The 18,037-nt window shown below is 64.7% G+C and overlaps 2 protein-coding genes across 2 annotated transcripts; both read left to right on the forward strand.

The window, feature by feature from the left end:
- Positions 1–2,897: 2,897 nt before the first annotated feature.
- LOC118697206 (cell surface glycoprotein 1-like) lies at positions 2,898–5,158 on the forward strand. The gene is made up of 4 exons (XM_036399741.1): positions 2,898–2,967; positions 3,203–4,390; positions 4,773–4,866; positions 5,028–5,158. Exons 1-4 carry the CDS (start codon positions 2,898–2,900, stop codon positions 5,029–5,031), a joined length of 1,356 nt encoding a protein of 451 aa, XP_036255634.1. The 3' UTR covers positions 5,032–5,158.
- A 7,472-nt stretch (positions 5,159–12,630) lies between these two features.
- NEUROD4 (neuronal differentiation 4) lies at positions 12,631–15,546 on the forward strand. The gene is made up of 2 exons (XM_036399941.1): positions 12,631–12,675; positions 14,110–15,546. Exon 2 carries the CDS (start codon positions 14,110–14,112, stop codon positions 15,100–15,102), a length of 993 nt encoding a protein of 330 aa, XP_036255834.1. The 5' UTR covers positions 12,631–12,675; the 3' UTR covers positions 15,103–15,546.
- Positions 15,547–18,037: the final 2,491 nt, after the last annotated feature.

Below are 18,037 nucleotides of genomic sequence, written 5' to 3' on the forward strand. Positions count from 1 at the left end.
GGGACGCGTCCCCACCAGCCCTTGGGGACATCACTTGCACTTTGGTTGGTTGTGCCAGAGGGGGTGGGGACCCAATAAAGTCCCCCAAGGGATGGCGGTGGCTGTGTCCGTGCTGGGGGGGTGGCATCAGCCCTGCCCGGGGACAGCTCCCATGTCACTGTCACCCCAGGAGCTCAGGAAGGAGCCACCACGGTCCCTTTGTGGCCGGGCTGTTGGGAAGGAGCCACCACGGTCCCTTTGTGGCCGGGCTGTCGCTGTCGCTGTCCCTGTCCTGGCCACCCCCCGGGACCCTCGGTGTGCCAGGGTGGCAGCGGCTGCAGCTCCTGAGAAAGGGAAATCCCGGAGGATCAACAGCCCCGGGGCTTCCCCATGGAGAGCGGCCAGGCCGGGATCATCCGGGATTATCCCCGCGGCCCCTCCGGCACCGGGGCCACATCCCAAATCCTGAGGGAGGGATGCTCCTGTCCCACCAGGGCTGCCCCGGGATGGACCTGGCTGGTCTGGGATTCACCCAGGACCGTGTGGGACCCCAGCCCCATCCCGGTTCCCATTCCCTGCCCTGGCTCTGCCCAGCCCTGGCTCAGCCCAAAAATAAACCCGGGATTAGCTGGGAGAGCCTGGAGGGGCTGTGGACACCTCTGGGAGAGCCTCGGTGGGCAGAGCTGAGCTCGGGGACCATCCCTGGGGGATGTCACCAACCCCTGGGGGTGCCACCAACCCCTGCGGGTGCCACCAACCCTTGACAGATGTCACCAACCCCTGGTGGATGTCACCAACCCCTGGAGATGTCACCAACCCCTGGGGGTGCCACCAACCACTGGGGATGTCACCAACCCCTGGCAGATGTCACCAACCCTTGACAGATGTCACCAACCCCTGGTGGATGTCACCAACCCCTGGAGATGTCACCAACCCCTGGTGGATGTCACCAACCGCTGGGGATGTCACCAACCCCTGGCAGATGTCACCAACCCCTGGGGATGTCACCCATCCCTGGGACACCCAGGGCTGGTCCCATCCCACCCAGAACCAGGTTGGGACAGGGATGGGGTTGGGGACATGCTGGAACATCTTCCTCCAGCTCTCCATGGAGAGATCAGCAGCTCCAGCACATTTCATGGCCACCTTGGAGCCCGTGGTGCTTCCCAGGAGGATTTTAAGGGGATTTTGGTGCCATTTAGGATTAATTAATCCTCTGGGATGGGGAACTTCTGGGTGCTGGAGCAGCACAAAGAGGCTCCTCTTGCCATGAGGTGTTTCTGCCTCCCCTTTGGGAGATTAAGGGGACTTTGGGGATTAAGTCCCTGCTCCAGGATTCCAATTCCCTGCCGGGGGCTCTGGCTCTGCCTCCCGGATCTGGCTGCCCCAAATCCCTGCCTGGGGCACGGCTGGGCTCTCCTCACCCTCCTGTTCCCACCGGGAATGAACGGGGCTCTCTGAGCCGCCAGGAACAGGCAGGAAGGTGGCACAAATCCTCCCTCGGGCGCTGGGATGATGGAAACCACCCAGGATTCATCCCCCGGCTCGGCAGCCAAGAGGAAGGATGTGGCCAAGCCGTGGGAGCCGCTTCCCACGGGGAGCAGGAGCTGCTGGGGGGGCAGGGAAGGAGTGGGGGGAGCTGCCAGCAGGGCCCTGTGTCCCACATTTGGGGCTGGCTTTGGTACGGGCTCTTCTCTGCTCCCACTGGCACCACATCCAGCCCCAATTCCAGGCCCAGTTCCATCCCCACGGGCACCACGTCCTGCCCCATCCCTATCCCCAATTCCATCCCCATCCCTATCCCACATCCATCCCCGATTCCATCCCCACGGGCACCACGTCCTGCCCCATCCCTGTCCACAGCCATCCCCGATTCCATCCCCGATTCCATCCCCAATTCCATCCCCACGGGCACCACGTCCTGCCCCATCCCTGTCCACAGCCATCCCCGATTCCATCCCCAATTCCATCCCCGATTCCATCCCCACGGGCACCACGTCCTGCCCCATCCCTGTCCACAGCCATCCCCAATTCCATCCCCGATTCCATCCCCAATTCCATCCCCAATTCCATCCCCACGGGCACCACGTCCTGACCCATCCCTATCCACAGCCATCCCCGATTCCATCCCCGATTCCATCCCCAATTCCATCCCCAATTAATTCCATCCCCATCCACACCCAGCCCCATCCATCCCCATCCCTATCCCACATCCATCCCCAGTTCCATCCATGGTCACTCCCTGTCCTGGCCATGTCCAGCCTGTGGTCATTCCATGTCCTGCCCACGTCCAGACCGTGGTCACTCTGTGTCCTGGCATGGACCCAGCCCGTGGTCATTCCAGGTCCTTGTTGTGTCCAGTCCATGGTCACTCCCTGTCCTGGCCATGTCCAGCCCATGGTCACTCCCTGTCCTGGCTGTATGTCCTCCATGTCCCTCCATCCCCTCTGTCCCTCCATCCCGTGTCCCTCCATGTCCCCAAATGTCCCCCAAATGTCCCCTCCTGTCCTTTCCCCACCAGGTGCCTGAAAACCCAGTGCTGGAGAGTGGGGGGGCCTGGGAGGGCATGTGGGGTGTCCAGGGGTGCCCTGGGACACTCTGGGGTGCTCTGGGGTGCCCTGGGATGCTCTGGGGGACTCTGGAGTGGGATCCACGGAGCTCTGGGAGGGTCAGGAACTGCCCCGGGCTGGGGCTGGGCTGGCCCGGGGGGGCTGCGGGGCTAATCCGGGCTAATCCCGCCCTGGCACGGGCACCTGCCCACACCTGGAAAATCCCCACGTGCCCGAGCCCTGCCCCAGCCCCTTCATAAGGGGCAGAGCCCCCGGTCCCGGCTCATCCCCGGCTCTCCCGGTCGCGATCCCGTCCGGTCCCGGCTCATCCCCGGCTCTCCCGCCGCCGCCGCCCGATCCGTGCCCGGAATGGCCGCGATGCTGAAGCTCTGGGCAGCGCTGCTGCTGGCCGGGCTCGCCGGCAGCCTGGCCACTGCCCGTGAGCAGGGGGACACGGGGTGGCAGCAGGGTGGCCCTGGGGTGGCACCGGGGCTGGCAGCACCGGGGGTGGCCCTGGGGTGGCATCGTGGTGGTGTTGGGGTGGCACTGGGTGGGTTCTGGTGGGTGCAGGAGGGAGGTCAGGGTGCCTGGGGTGTCCCCAAACAGGGGAGGGGTCCTGGGGCTCCCGACCCCCGCCCAGGTGGGCGATGCCACCTCTCCTGTTCCTCCCGCAGGCCCCGTGGAGGAGCCGACTTCAGAAGGGCTCCTGGCGGAGCTCGGCAACCTGCTGGACCCCCATGTGGGAGCCCATGAGCTGCTGGACCCCGAGGAGGAACCCCAGGAGAAACCCCAGGAGCTGCTGGGGCTGCTGGACCCCGAGGAGGAACCCCTGGAGCTGCTGGACCCCGAGGAGGAACCCCAGGAGAAACCCCAGGAGTTGTTGGGGCTGCTGGACCCTGAGGAAGAACCCAAGGAGGAACCCCAGGAGCTGCTGGGGCTGCTGCTGGACCCCGAGGAGGAACCCGAGGAGAAACCCCAGGAGCTGCTGGGGCTGCTGGACCCTGAGGAAGAACCCAAGGAGGAACCCCAGGAGCTGCTGGGGCTGCTGGACCCTGAGGAAGAACCCAAGGAGGAACCCCAGGAGCTGCTGGGGCTGCTGGACCCTGAGGAAGAACCCCAGGAGGTGGAGGAGCTTGAGGTGAGCCCTGCAGAACCTGAGGAACCCGAGGAGAACCCTGAGGAATCCGAGGATCCCGAAGCGAGCCCGGAGGAGTCTGAGGATCCTGAAGAGAGCCCTGAAGAGTCTGAGGATCCCGAAGCGAGTCCTGAAGAATCCGAGGATCCTGAAGAGAGCTCTGAGGAATCTGAGGAACCTGAAGAGAGCTCTGAGGAATCCGAGGAATCCGAAGAGAGCCCTGAAGAGTCGGAAGATCCCGAAGAGAACCCAGAGGAATCTGAAAATCCTGAAGCCAGTCCTGAAGAGTCTGAGGATCCTGAAGAGAGCCCCGAAGAACCCGAGGAACCCGAAGCGAGCCCAGAGGAATCTGAGGATCCTGAAGAGAGCCCTGAAGAATCTGAGGAACCTGAAGCAAGTCCTGAAGAATCCGAGGATCCTGAAGAGAGCCCTGAAGAGTCGGAAGATCCCGAAGAGAACCCAGAGGAGCCTGAGGATCCTGAAGAGAGCCCAGAAGAATCCGAGGAACCCGAAGAGAGCCCTGAAGAGTCAGAAGATCCTGAAGAGAGCCCAGAGGAGTCTGAGGATCCTGAAGAGAGCCCTGAAGAATCCGAGGAACCTGAAGCGAGTCCTGAAGAGTCAGAAGATCCTGAAGAGAGCCCGGAGGAGTCTGAGGAACCCGAAGAGGGCTCTGAGGGCTCTGATCTCAACGTGGATGCCCTGGTGGAACTGGCAAGCAAACTGGCAGGTTTGCAAGCCCCCCAAAACTCCCCAAACCCCCCAGGGAAGGGCAGATCTGGTTTGGGACCCCCTAAATCCCCCCAGGGAAGGGCAGATCTTTGGGTTCTGTCTCTGTTCCAAGGCGGGGTTGGTGCTGCCGGGTCAGTTTGTTCCTGAGGGTTGGGAACGATCCCAAATCCCTGTCCCGGCTCTGACGGGGAGGGAACGGGCGGGTCAGACCCCGCAGGCACAGAGGGAGCCGGGACAGGGGACGGTGGCACCGCCAGGGTGTCACACGGGGGTCAGGACATGCTGGGCGTCAGTGCCACCGCTCTGGCTGGGTTGGGGACCCCGAGGAGGGGGCGAGGAGCCCCTCGGGGTGCTGGAGACCCCCGGTTTTGCCCCCACAGAGGCGCAGGGAGCCAAGAAGAACGAGGGGGCCCTGTCTCATCTCATGGACGCGATTAACTGGCTGGTGAACCGTCTGAGCAACCTCGTCTTCGGGTGCGCACGGGGCCTCGGGCAGCTGCCCCGAGGTCAGCGCCCCTAAAACGGCCCCCGGCCCCTCCCCGCGCCTGGAGGGGGTGGGGGGCGGCTGGGGGGGCCCAAGGTGGGACGGGGGGGCTGGGCCGGGGCTCAGCTCTGCTGCGTTTTCTCCTTTCCAGGTGAGCCGTGAGCGCCGCCCGCGCCCCCCCAGGGCCGGGGGACGGACCCCGCCGGCCCCGCTGAGCTCCCGGCTCGTCCCGAGGCTTTCCCCGCTCCAGGCACCCCCTGCCCGCCCCGCACATCCCAAATAAAGCCGATCCCAAACGCCGCCCCTCGTGTCCTGCCGGCTCTCCCGCGGGTGGGGGGAATGGGGCTGGGGGCTCTCCTGGGGTCCCGCACAATGAACCGAGGACCCCCAACCCCATCCCCGTGCCCCTTGTGGGGTCTTCAGCCGTGCCTTCCGTGCTCATCCAGCCCGGAGACCCTCCAGGGATGGGGGACCCCTCCAGCTGTGCCCAGCTGTGCCCAGCTGTGCCTCAGGGCCCTGCGAACCCCAGAGCTGCAGACCCCACCCCTCAGACCCCCTCCCCTGTCCCCAAACTCCGCCCCTGTCCCAGTCAGGAGCTGGGCCCGGACCTCATTGAGGAGGGGGGGGGGTCGGGGTCTCCCGGGGCTCTCCCAGGGTGGGCAGGGACAGCTCGGGGTCCCCACGGGGGTCCCCAGCTCAGGGGGGTGGAACACGGGGACCCCTGGGTGGCCGGCGGGGGACAGCTCGGTCCCCTCTGCCACACCCAGCGCCTCCCGTCCTTGTCCCCTTCCCGTCCCTCCTCACTGCGGGGGTGACCCCCAGCCCTGGGGAGGGGAGGGGTCCCCGACCATGCCCGGGGACCACCCTGGTCCCATCCCCCATGCTCGGGTGTCCTGTGGGTGGGGGCCGGGGTTGATTGGCAGCTCTGGCACCCCCCGGCTGTGCCCGGGGGGGGGGGGGGGGCGGGGGGCTGCGGTTTCCATGGCGACGGCGATGAGGTGGCAGCTCCGTGGGAAGCGGGAGATCGGGGAAGGGGAGGGGGGGGGAGCAGCTCTGTGGTTTTTGGGAGCCCTGGGACGATCCCGAGGGACCCCGGGCCCTCCCCGGGATGAGCCCGGTCCCGGTTCCGTCAGCCCCCAAAAACCCCACAGGGGCACGCGGCTGAACTGGTGCCCACTGGTTTCCAGTTTGGGAGCCCAGTAGAGGACGTCTGGTTCTGTTCCCGCTCCCTGGTCACCCCCAGCTCCCTCAGCTCTCCTCGGCTGGGGGAACACCCGAAATTTGGGATTTTCCCCTCAATAAATCCCCTCTCGGAGCAAAGCCGGCCCCTCCCGGCGCAGGGAAATGCCTCATCCCGGTGTGAAGAGCTGCCTCATCCTCACCCTCCTCCTCCTCTCTGGCTGACATCTCAGCGCGCCTCCTCCCACCGCTGCCGGGCAGCTTTTTCCCAAACCCGGCGTTTTTTGGGCCGTTTTTCCAGGGAAAGGCGCCTGGTGCCAGCTCTGGGATGCGGAGCCGGCCCCGGGACGCGGTGGGGGCGGGAAAATGAATTCGGTGCGAGCTCCCAGCGCAGGTGAGAGAATTCACAGCTTCACAGAAATCTGCTTTTCCGGCTGCCTTGGCTGGGGATTTTTTTCTGGTTTTTTCCCCAGGAAAGGACTCGCGGTGAGCAGGGCCGGGATGTCCCCAGGGAGGCGGCACAAGTCGCTGTCATCGTCCCCCGAGGGGGAACCGAGCGTGATTTGGGGCTCTGGCTGCTGGGGTGGGGCCACCCGGTGTGTAAATGTCACCTGCGGCCACCTGGGGCGTGACGCTGTCCCCAAATCCCGGGAATTGACCTCAAATAAAGGACGGAGCAGAAAAACCCAGCGGAGCCCACCGAGATTTGGGGTCAGCAGGGCGGTGACATCCAGGTGACATCCAGGTGACGTCATCAGCTGCCAGGTGGTGACACCCAAACACGTGACCTCCTGCAGGCTCCCGGGGTGTCCCCGCCCGGAGCGGTGGCACCAAAAGGCCGCGATGTCCCCAGTAAAGGGAGTGGGGGGCACTGGGGGCGCTGGGGGCGCTGGGGGCGCTGGGGGCATTGGGGGGGCTCGGGTCCAGCCCCTACCCCGCACCTCCGAGGCCAGGGAAGGTTTGTCCTGGCTCTGAAGGCCGGGATGGGGATGGGGTGGGATGGATGGACGGACGGACGGACGGACGGATGGATGGATGGATGGATGGATGGATGGATGGATGGATGGATGGATGGGGTGGGATGGGGTGGCGTGGCTCTGGGGCTCCCTCGGATGGAGCAGGGACAAGGAGCACCCCGCGATGTCCCCTCCATGCCCGGTGCCCTCGGGAGCCCCCCCGGATCAGCCGGGATGTGGAGCCTGGAGCTGCAGCCTCAGCCAGGACCCGCCTCGGAGCAGCCGCGCTCGGAGGAACCGATCCTAATTAATTTCGGTTCATCGAGTAATTAATGGATTTGCCTGGGAAGGCCCCGGAAATCCCCGCTCCCTGCACGGAGCCGCGCGGGGAGCCGGGGGGCCCCCGGGATCTCTGCCCTGACCCTGGCAAACGCCCCCCAAGCCCCCATCCCCACCCCGGTGTCCGCGGAGGGGCCGGGGCCGCCCGTCCCGGGGGATTTTCCCGGAGCTGGCGCGGATCCCCGTTCCCTCCGGGAATGCCGGCGCCGCTCCACGCCTGGGCCGGGGCCAGGCTGGCCCAGGTGTCGCCGCGGGCCCCGGGGACAGCCGGGGCCGTTCCGGGGGGGTTCGGCAGCCCCGGCTGCGGAGCCGCGGGACAGGGGCGGCAGCTGGGCGAGGACGCTGCCAAACGGGCAAAGCCGTGCCCGCAGCTCAACATCTGGGGCCCGCGGTCGCCGTCCAGCCAGCAGTGCCCCCGCCTGTGCCAAGGCCGCCTCCTTCTCCTCCTCCTCCTCTTCCTCCTCCTCCGAGCCCGGCCGGGGGCGGCGCGGCTGGGGAGGAACCTTTTCCATGGCCTGGGAATGTCGCGACAGGAGGAACCGGTCCCAAGAAGCGGGGACCCCCCTGTGGGGATCCCCCGGGGGTCTGAGGGGTGGCCGTGGCCCCAAACAGCAGCGGGGGCACCCTGGGGTGGCACCCAGGGGTGCGGGGTGCGCCTGTCCCAGTGTCCTGGGACTCCAGCGCTGTGCAGTGCCCCCGGTCCTGGGACACCCAATCCTCCCAGCACCCCAAATCCTGACTCTCCAAACCCCAAATCCTGACTCTCCAAACCCCCCCGGGCAGCGCCAAACCCCAATCCTGACTCTCCCAATCCTCTCGAGCCCCCCCTCCCGCGGATCCCAGCCTGGACAAGTCCCGGCTCCCCCAAATCCCCGCGGCCGCCGGGCTGGGGGCGCTGGGGACGCCCCGAGCGGGCCGGGGGACACCGGGGGGGGCTCGGCTGCTGAGGGCTCCCGCCAGCAGAGGTCAGCTCCGGCCCGGGGATGCGGGAGCCGCTCGCGTGCGGCTCCGTGTGCGGTTCCCTGTCTGATTTCATGGGATTCCCTGTGCGATTCCATGTGCGGTTCCCGGTCTGATTTCATGGGATTCCCTGTGCGATTCCATGTGCGATTCCCGGTCTGATTTCATGTGATTCCCTGTGTGATTCCATGTGTGGCTCTACGGGTGATTTCCTGTCTGATTTCATATGATTCCCTGTGCAATTCCCCATCTGATTTCATGTGATTCCATGTGCGATTCCATGTGCGGCTCCATGGCTGATTTCCTGTGATTCCCTGTAAGGTTCCATGTGCAATTCCCTGTCTGATTTCATGGGATTCCCTGTGTGATTCCATGTGCAATTCCCTGTCTGATTTCATGTGATTCCCTGTGTGATTCCATGTGCAATTCCCTGTCTGATTTCATGTGATTCCCTGTGTGATTCCCTGTGTGACTCCATGGGTGATTCCCTGTGATTCCATGGGTGATCCTGTGTGCAATTCTCAGTCTGATTTAATTTGGCTCCCTGCGTGATTCCCTGCGTGAGTCCATGTGTGAATCCCTGCGTGATTCCAAGTGCGATTGCCAATCTGATTTCATGCGATTCCACGTGAGATTCCCTGTGATTCCATGGATAATCCCTGCGATTCCATGGATAATCCCTGTGATTCCATGGATGATTCCCACTCAGACTCCCTCTGTGATTCCCTGTGCGCTGCCACCTCCCCTCGGGGGGTGACACGAGGGACCCCCAGCCCACCCAGGACCCCCCCCCACAAGCCACTTTCCCAGCAGGAAGAAATCCTGAGGGGATTCTGGGGGGGTTCCCAGCAGGAAAAGCCCCTCTGGGGTGTTCCCAGCAGGAAAAGCCCCTCTCAGGGATTCTGCTCCAAAAAGTTCTTTTTTCCCTGCCCCTTTCTGGGGGCGTGTGCACTCTCCCCTCCCCTTCCCACCTCTGGGAAACTGGAGCAGGAAAATGGGGAAGGGGAACCTCAGGAAGGGGAAACTGAGGCAGGAACCGTGCCAGACGCTCACCCCGCACATCTCAGGTGCTCCCCACTCTGCCACCCAGGTTTTGGGGGGTCAGGAGGTTCCTCCCGAGTGTCCCCAGCCCCTGACGTGTCCCTTCTCCAGCATTTCCACAATTTCCACCGGGGCAGGGAAATTCCCCCCGGAGCCTCCGGGACCTCGCGGTTGGATCCCCCGGGGGGGGGGGGGTTTGGAGACCCCAAAACTCCGCCAAGGGGGACCCCGGGGACAGCGTCCCTTTGTCCCCGCCGCCCCCGCGCCCCCTCCCGCCGGTGCCACCATCGCTCAAAGTGACAAGCACGGGTCAGCGAGCGCTGGCTGCAGCCCCCCGCCCTCCCCGAGCCCGGGGCCCCCCAGCCCCTCATTTCTCCCTAATTGCATTCCCCAGTGTTATGCAAATGAGGCGGCCCGGGCGCAGCTGCCGGGATTAAATTAGACCCCGTTAATACGCGCTAATTGCGCTTCCGCGCGGGCCCAGGAATTCCAGCCGGGCCGCGGGGCCTTTCCCGATATTTACCCTGGAAATTTTCCTCCCTTCGAGGCCGCGGGGCCTTTCCCGATATTTACCCTGGAAATTTTCCTCCCTCCCAGGCCGTGGCCCCGCAGGAGCACCGAGGGCACCGGCCCGGGAGGGGACACGGGGACAGGGCTGGGATGGGCTCCCCTCGCTCTCAGCACCCCAAACTCGGCTCAAGCCGCGGCTCTGGGGAGGCTCCATCCCCTTTTCCAGCTGGAACAGCCCCGGGTGGAGCCGCGTCCGCGGGAGGCGTCATCAGGTGGAGCATCCCGAGTTTCAGTTTCTGGAACCTTCCGGAGGATTCCACGTCCCCCTAAATCCTGGTGGCGCTGTTCTTGTCCCCCGCGGCTCATGATGATGATGATGATGATGATGATGACGATGATGATTTCAGGGGTTCCCTGAGGAAGGCTCTCGTTTTGGGGGATGTTTCGGGAGGGACCATCAGAGGAGCAGCTCAGGACCTGCCTCACCTTCCCTGGGGGTCTCTGCCCATCCCTGGGGGTCTGCACTGCCCAGAGCCCCCGCGGCAGAGAGGGAAGGGTTCAATGGGGTGGGGGGAGGACTCCTGGGACATCCCCCTACCCTTGTGGGGGTCCCCGGGAGTGGCAGTGGGGGGGTCCTGGAGATTTGGGGACCCCCAGCCCTTGGCACGGGTGGCACGGGTGGCACTTCCCTGGTGCCACCGCGGGGACCCCCAGTGCCCACCTGGGCAGGGCCGGGGGGGCTGTTCCGTTCCTGGGGGTGGCAGGGGAACGTTTGGGAAGGGGGAAAAGAAAGAGAAGAGAAAGGGATAAGGGAAGGAGAAGGGGAAAAGTAAAGGAAAGAAGGGAAGGGGAGAAGGGAAAGGGGAAGGGGAAAAAGAAAGGAAGGAAAAGGGAAAGAGGATAAAGGAAAGGGGAAGGGGAAAAAGAAAGGAAGGGGAAAGGGAAGGGAAAAGGGAAAAAGAAAGGGAAGGGGAAAGGAAAGGGGAAGAAGAAGAGAAGGAGAAGGAGAAGGGGGGAAAGGGGAAGGGGATAAGGGAAAGGGGAAAGGGAAAAAGAAAGGAAGGAAAAGGGAAGGGGATAAAGGAAAGGGGAAGGGGAAAAAGAAAGGAAGGAGAAAAGGAAGGGAAAAGGGTTAAGGGAAGGGAAAGGAGAAGGGGAAGAAGAAAGGAAGGAGAAGGGGGTAAGAGGAGGGAATAGGGGTGGAGAAGGAGACGAGGGAAGGGAAGGGAAGGGACGGGAACATCTTTGCCGAGCGTTCCGGGGGGGCCGCGGCCGCCGTAACCCCAACAGTTGCGGGGCCCCCGCACAATGGCCGGGGGCCGCAGTGCCCCGCGCAGACAATGCCCAGCGCCCCCCGGGGGTCCCGCGGCCCCGGGGGAGCCCGGCCCGTGTCCCCCCTTCCCCGGGGCGCCCACCGGCCCCTTTGTGCGGGTGCCGGGACCTGTTGGAGCCATCTGTCAGGGGGGGCCCGCAACAGGCAGATTTATCGGCCGCAATCTGTTCCTGCCGCCCGCGCCGCGCGCCGGGAAGGGAGCCGGGAGCCGACTAATGAATTAATTAGTATTCCCCGTAATCCCGGCCTGCCGCCATGCCGAGCGCTCCCGGGCAGCGGGGAAGGGTCCCGCGGGGCTGGCGGGGGTTTGGGGAGCAGCGGATGGATGAGGAGGGGGTCAGGGGGGGATGACTTTGGGGGTGTCACCGCTGTCCCCCACTTCCAGCTCCTGCCCCAAGGTGGGGGAAACCCCAGGTCCGAGGGGCTCCCCCAGTCCCCGGGCCGAGTAAAACGACCCAGGAGCCCCGGGATTTCGGGGAGGGAAGTCATTTCCTGCCCCTGCTCTCCCTTCCCCGGGTCCCTTCCCCAGCTCGGCCGGGCCCCTTCTGGCTCTGCCGAGCGTTAATTGCTCCGCTTCGCGCTCTCATTACAGCCGCGAGGGGGTCGCAGCCCCCGCGCCCCCCACCAGCACACAGGAGGGAGCCGGTGTCACCCTCGGTGTCACCGGGCAGTGCCAGCAATGGGGGGGGGGGGGGCAGTGTCACCAGAGCAGTGCCAGCAATGGGGGGGGGGCAGTGTCACCCTCGGTGTCACCGGGCAGTGCCAGCAATGGGGGGGGGGCAGTGTCACCCTCGGTGTCACCAGAGGGGGGGCGGCAGGTGAGGACACCCCCAGGACTGTGGCACTGGTGGCATTGTCACATCGTGTCCTGGGGGCCGGGGGTGTCCTGGGGCTGGGCAAACTGGGGGGGACATCGGGGGGGGCCCATCGGGGGGCTCCATCCATGGGGGTCCATCCAGGGGCTCATCCAAGGGGACCAATCCAGAGGTCCCCAATAACCGGGGGTGTCCCCGAGTCCCCACCCAGGGGTCCCCAATAACCGGGGGTGTCCCCGAGTCCCCACCCAGGGGTTCCCAAGACCCGGGGGTGTCCCCGAGTCCCCACCCAGGGGTCCCCAATAACCGGGGGTGTCCCCGAGTCCCCACCCAGGGGTCCCCAATAACCGGGGGTGTCCCCTCGTCACTCCCCAGCCCCGGGACGCTCGGGCGCTGCCGTGGGGGTCCCGGTGGGGCGGCGGGAGGAGCCGGGCCCGGTCACTCCCCCCCGTGGGAGGAGCCACGCGGGACCCGCGGCCGGGCAGGAGCCGCGGGCAGCGCGGAGCTCTCAAAACCGCCCGAGCGCGGAGCCGCCGGTGCTCGGTGCGCTCCCGGTGCGCTCCCGGTGCGCTCCCGGTGCGCTCCCGGTGCGCCCCCCGGGGCTGACCCCGCCATGTCCCCGGGCGAGTGACACAAGCGACAGCGGGGACTCGCTGTGGTGCCCAGGTAAGGGCGGACCGGGACCCGCGGGGATTCCGTGCCCCGCTCCCATGGTGCCCCCGAGGGGGCTCCGCGGCCGCTCGGTGCCCCCGGTACCCCCGGGGGGCTCTGCCCCGACGGCGGAGCTGCGGGACCCCGGCCTGGGGAGGTTTGAGCGGCCGGGGGTGCGGGGAGAGGGGCGGGATGGGGTCACAGCCGCTCCCCCGGTACCCGTTGGGGACGGAGCCGCGGTCCCGGGGCCGGGGCCGGGGGGGGACACAAGGAGGGTTCGGTGACCCCCAGGCTGGCGGAGCCGGGGTCTCGCTGGGGATGGTGGCGAAGGAAGCGATTTCCTCAGGCAATTCCCGCTTCGTGAAATTCCTTTTTTAATTTTTAAATCAGTATTCTGTAGGAAGAAAGCAAAATCCCCTTAAAAATTCCGGCGGGACTTCCAAAGGGAGAACTTCCCCTGGAAACGCCGGGCGGGGCGGGGGCGCGGGGCTCCCCTCGAGAAGGGAGCCCCAAACCTCGGGATTTCCCCCCGGGGGCAGCGAGGAGAGGGAAGATTCCCGAGGATGGGGGGAAAGGGACCCCCGGCTGCAGCCTGGGGGGGTTTTGGGGCAGATCTGCGGCGTTTTGGGGCTGATCTGCGGGGTTTTGGGGCAGACCTGCAGCGTTTTGGGGCAGATCTCACCGGGGCCATCCCCTCACCCCAAAAACGATCCTTCCCCACCCTCACCCCCCCCACCCCCGATTTCCCATCCTCCGCCAGACCCCCGGTGCTCCGCCAGGAGTTAATTGGGGCCGCGTGGTCCTTTGGGGATAGGACAGCAATTAACACCCTAATCCTGCCCGGGAGCCCCATCACGCATATTAAAAGTGGGATTTTCCGCGTGGGATGCTCGGGAAAGGGGAGCAGCACTTCCAGCAAAGCTGCTTAGGGGCTAAAGCTTTATGGAATGAGCCAGGGGCGGTGATGGGATTTGGGGGGGCCGATTAACGGGGAGCCGGGGCCGCCACCGAGGGCAAGGGGGGCTCGGGGAAGGAAAATCTCCCACCGGGAATTGCCAGCCCCCTTTTGTCACCCCCAGTGTGACAGTCGGGGTGGAGGTTGTGACAAGAAGGGATTCAGGAGTGGGAATAACCCCGGAATGGGACGGCTGGAGGCTCCGGGAACATTGCTGGAGCTCAGGGAGAGGCGTCAGCATCTCCCAGATAAAATCCGCTGGAAATTGAGAGGGAAATAGGTGGAAAAAGGGAATCCATAGGTGGAAAAAGGGAATCCATAGGTGGAAAAAAGGAATCCATAGGTGGAGAAAAGGAATCCATAGGTGGAAAAAAGGAATCCATAGGTGCTGGGAGCGGGCAGAAGCTGCTGCTGTGTCTGGAGGGAGGTTGTCCCACCGTGCTGAGGATTCTCCCTCCGGGATCCGTCCCCACGTCCCCGTCCCTCCCTTGCAGATGCCCCAGAGCTGCGCCAAGCCCTCGGACATGGCCGAGCTCATCAGCAGCCAGGCCTGGATGGGCGAAATGCCGGGAGCCAAGGCCGAGCTGAAGGAGCAGGGGGACGCCAGGAGCGCTCCCTTCGCGCTGCTGCCGGCCCTGCCCGAGGAGCGCGACAGCGTGGAGGAGGAGGAGGAGGAGGAGGAGGAAGAGGAGGGCGAGAAGCCCAAGAGGAGGGGCCCGAAGAAGAAGAAGATGACCAAGGCCAGGCTGGAGCGGTTCCGGGCGCGGCGGGTCAAGGCCAACGCCCGGGAGCGCACGAGGATGCACGGCCTGAATGACGCCCTGGACAACCTGCGCAGGGTCATGCCCTGCTACTCCAAAACGCAGAAGCTCTCCAAGATCGAGACGCTGCGGCTGGCCAGGAACTACATCTGGGCCCTGTCCGAGGTGCTGGAGAGCGGGCAGACGCCCGAGGGGAAGAGCTTCGTGGAGATGCTGTGCAAGGGGCTGTCGCAGCCCACCAGCAACCTGGTGGCCGGCTGCCTGCAGCTGGGCCCGCAGCCGCTCTTCCTGGAGAAGCAGGAGGAGAAGCCCTGCGAGCCGGGCCTGCCCGGCCACTCCTTCGGCTACCAGGGGCTGCCCAGCCCTCCCTACGGCTCCATGGAGTCCCACCTGCTGCACCTGAAGCCGCCGGCCTTCAAGAGCCTGGTGGAGGCTTCGTTCGGGAGCCACCCCTCTGACTGCTCCACGCCCCCCTACGAGGGGCCCCTGACGCCGCCCCTGAGCATCAGCGGGAACTTCTCCCTGAAGCAGGACGGCTCCCCCGAGCTGGACAAGCCCTACCCCTTCATGGCCCACTACCCCTCGGTCAGCCTGGCCGCAGCCCACGGGCACAGCTCGCACTTCCAGGGCTCCGTGCCCCGCTACGAGATCCCGCTGGACGTCGCCTTCGAGTCCTTCCCGCCCCACGCGGCCGGGCCCCAGCTCGGCGCCATCTTCAACGAGTAGCGGGGCTGGACACGGGCTTGGGGCAGGGAGGTGTCCCCAGGATGGACCCAGCATCTCTGCAGGACGTGGCCCTGAGGTGGCTGCTGCCACCGCTGCTGTCCCAGCTGTCCCCAGGAGCCACAGGAACCGTCCTGGACTCTGGGCGGTCACTGCTGCGTCCCCCAGAGATGCTCCCAAAGGTGTTTCCACCTCCAGGACGTCCATCCTGACACCAGGTCCAGCCCTTGGATTGCCCATCCTCTCCCTGTCCCCCCCTGGTGTGGGGACACAGCCCCTCCTGCCCCTTGGAGTGGCCACTGTCCCTTCCCCACGTGGGCTCATGGATTTCCCAGTCCCGCGGTGCCCAGGTGGGAATGAGCCGGACACCTGTGGGAAACCAACATGGAAATTCCCACCCCAGGGAGAACTTCTTCCTTCTGCCAGCATGGATGGGGGGACAGCGTCCAGGGATGGGGGGACAGCGTCCAGGGACGGGGGGACGCTGGGGATGGAAGGACAAGGTCCAGGATGGATGGACGGACAGTGTCTGGGATGGAGGGACAGCATCCAGGGACAGTGGTCCCTTGCCCTGTGATGGTGGCCCATCATCCATGCTCATCCCAGTCCCTCAGCCGGGGTCACAGCCAGGCCCTGTGGCCACCCCTCCTGCTGATCCCGCCCAGAATCCCAACAGGATTGGGATCCCACTGGTCTGGACAGGATCCCACTGATCCCTCCCAGAATCCCAATTTCATTGGGATCCCACTGATCTGGACCGGATCCCACTGATCCTTCCCAGAATCCCAATTTCACTGGGTTCCTGCTGATCTGGATGGGATCCTGCTGATCCTTCCCAGAATCCCAATTTCACTGGGTTCCTGCTGATCTGGATGGGATCCTGCTGATCTGGATGGGATCCCGCTGATCTGGATGGATTCCTGCTGATCCTTCCCAGAATCCCAATTTCACTGGGTTCCTGCTGATCTGGATGGGATCCTGCTGATCCTTCCCAGAATCCCAATTTCACTGGGATCCCACTGATCTGGATGGGATCCTGCTGATCTGGATGGGATCCCACTGATCTGGATGGGATCCTGCTGATCTGGATGGGATCCCGCTGATCTGGATGGATTCCTGCTGATCCTTCCCAGAATCCCAATTTCACTGGGTTCCCACTGATCTGAATGGGATCCTGCTGATCCTTCCCAGAATCCCAATTTCACTGGGATCCCGCTGATCTGGACGGGATCCCACTGATCCCTCCCAGAATCCCAACTGGAACAGGAGCCCCCCACCCCTCTCCTTTCCAGGGCCTGTCCTCTGGGTTCACAGCGTCCCCTCTGCTGCTCCTGCCAACAAAAACCTGTCTTAATTCCTGCTTTATTTATTAATTACTGTGTGTGAGGAGTCCTAATTTATTTCCTCCCATTTTCCACAGAAATCTGGGATGTGCCCAAGGATTTTCCCCCTCTGCCCTCCAGGCTCATAGTGGGAATTCCCTGCCTGGAGACCTTGTGGTTTTTGCCGTGCTGGTGCTCCAGGGTTATTTATTAGCCATTATTTATTTAATTTATTTCCCTCACCACCTGAATTTTTTTTTTTTTTTTTTTGCTAGTGATGTTTCCCCCAACATTTCCATATTTAATGCCAAACTCCGTATTTAGCTGCCATCCCATGAATTTGGGATCCTGCCAACAGCTCCCAACTCCTCTGTGCATTTTGAGACGAGCAATAACTTTTAAATGCTATGCAACGATTTTATTTTGTTTTTCAAAGAAAATCCAGGCAACTATTTTTGATGTCCCACTGCCTCACGAGCCCCATTGGCCAAATCTCCCTGGTTTTGAATAAAGCTGGGAATTTGGAGATGATCTGAGGTCCCTGCCCAGCCCCTGGGTCCTGGGGCTTCTTCCCTTTTGTACTGAAAATGTTTTATCCTTTTGTAAAGAGAGCAGATTTGGGGTTTTTAGCTCAAATAAAGTCGTGGTCTTGTTTCAAGCAGCTTCCTGGGGGCTGTTGTCTCCTTTTTTGGGGGGCGCTGGGGTGAGGGTGGGGGGCTGCCAGAGGATCTGAGCTCCCTGCGCTGGGGTCCAGCTGGGATCCCTGACCTTGGAATGAGGCTCTGTGGGACTGGGGGGATTTGGGGTCCCAGGAACGGGGCAGAGCAGAGCCCTGGGGGTCCCAGGACTGATTTGGGGTCCCAGGAATGGGGGCTCAGTACCCAGGACTGATTTGGGGTCCCAGGAACTGGGGTTCAGCACAGCCCTGGGAGCACAGGGACATTCGGGGAGCTGGGATTTGACCCGACTGCTGCGCGGAGGGGACGCGGCCGTCCTGACTTCACCCCGGCTCCTCCCCCGTGGCTCCCCCGGCTCCCCCCGTCCCTCCCCAGCTGCGCCCCGACCCCTCGGCAGCGTCTGGCGGCCGTGGGGGCGCGTCCCCCCCGCCTTCCCCCCGCGTCCCCTCGCACGGGGACCCCGCTCGCGTCCCGCCCCGCTGTCCCCGCTGTCCCCGCTGTCCCCGCTGTCCCCGCTGTCCCCCGCCCCGCTGTCCCCGCTGTCCCCGCTGTCCCCGCTGTCCCCCGCCCCGTTGTCCCCGCTGTTCCCGGTGTCCCCTGTCCCCCGCCCCGCTGTCCCCCGGCCCCGCGCCGGCTGTGCCGGAGCCCGGGGGAGCCGCCGCCGCTCGGCCCCGCAAGCTGCGCCCGGCTCGGGCTGAGGGCGGGGGGCTCTCCCGGGGCCCCCGCAGCTGCAGCCGGGCCGGGGGGGGGGCCCTGCGGGGCCGCTCCGAGGGAGAACCGGGCCGGGAACGGGCGGGGGGCGAGGGGGACCTCGTGCGTCCCCAAAAAAAGGGATTTAGGGACAGGGATGCGCAGGGCGGGGGTGGAAGGGCCTGGGATGGACCTGCCTGGACTGGGTTTACCTGGGAGGGGGCTCGGCCTGCCCCGCTCCAGGGGGAG

Source organism: Molothrus ater, chromosome 30 (assembly GCF_012460135.2).
Source record: "Molothrus ater isolate BHLD 08-10-18 breed brown headed cowbird chromosome 30, BPBGC_Mater_1.1, whole genome shotgun sequence".
Taxonomy (NCBI): Eukaryota; Metazoa; Chordata; class Aves; order Passeriformes; family Icteridae; genus Molothrus; species Molothrus ater.

Coding starts and splice junctions, on each gene's coding strand:
- LOC118697206 (XM_036399741.1), top strand. CDS start 2,898: ATGGCCGCGATGCTGAAGCTCTGGGCAGCGCTGCTGCTGGCCGGGCTC. Junction 2,968..3,202: donor CGGCAGCCTGGCCACTGCCC/GTGAGCAGGGGG, acceptor TTCCTCCCGCAG/GCCCCGTGGAGGAGCCGACT. Junction 4,391..4,772: donor ACTGGCAAGCAAACTGGCAG/GTTTGCAAGCCC, acceptor TTGCCCCCACAG/AGGCGCAGGGAGCCAAGAAG.
- NEUROD4 (XM_036399941.1), top strand. CDS start 14,110: ATGCCCCAGAGCTGCGCCAAGCCCTCGGACATGGCCGAGCTCATCAGC.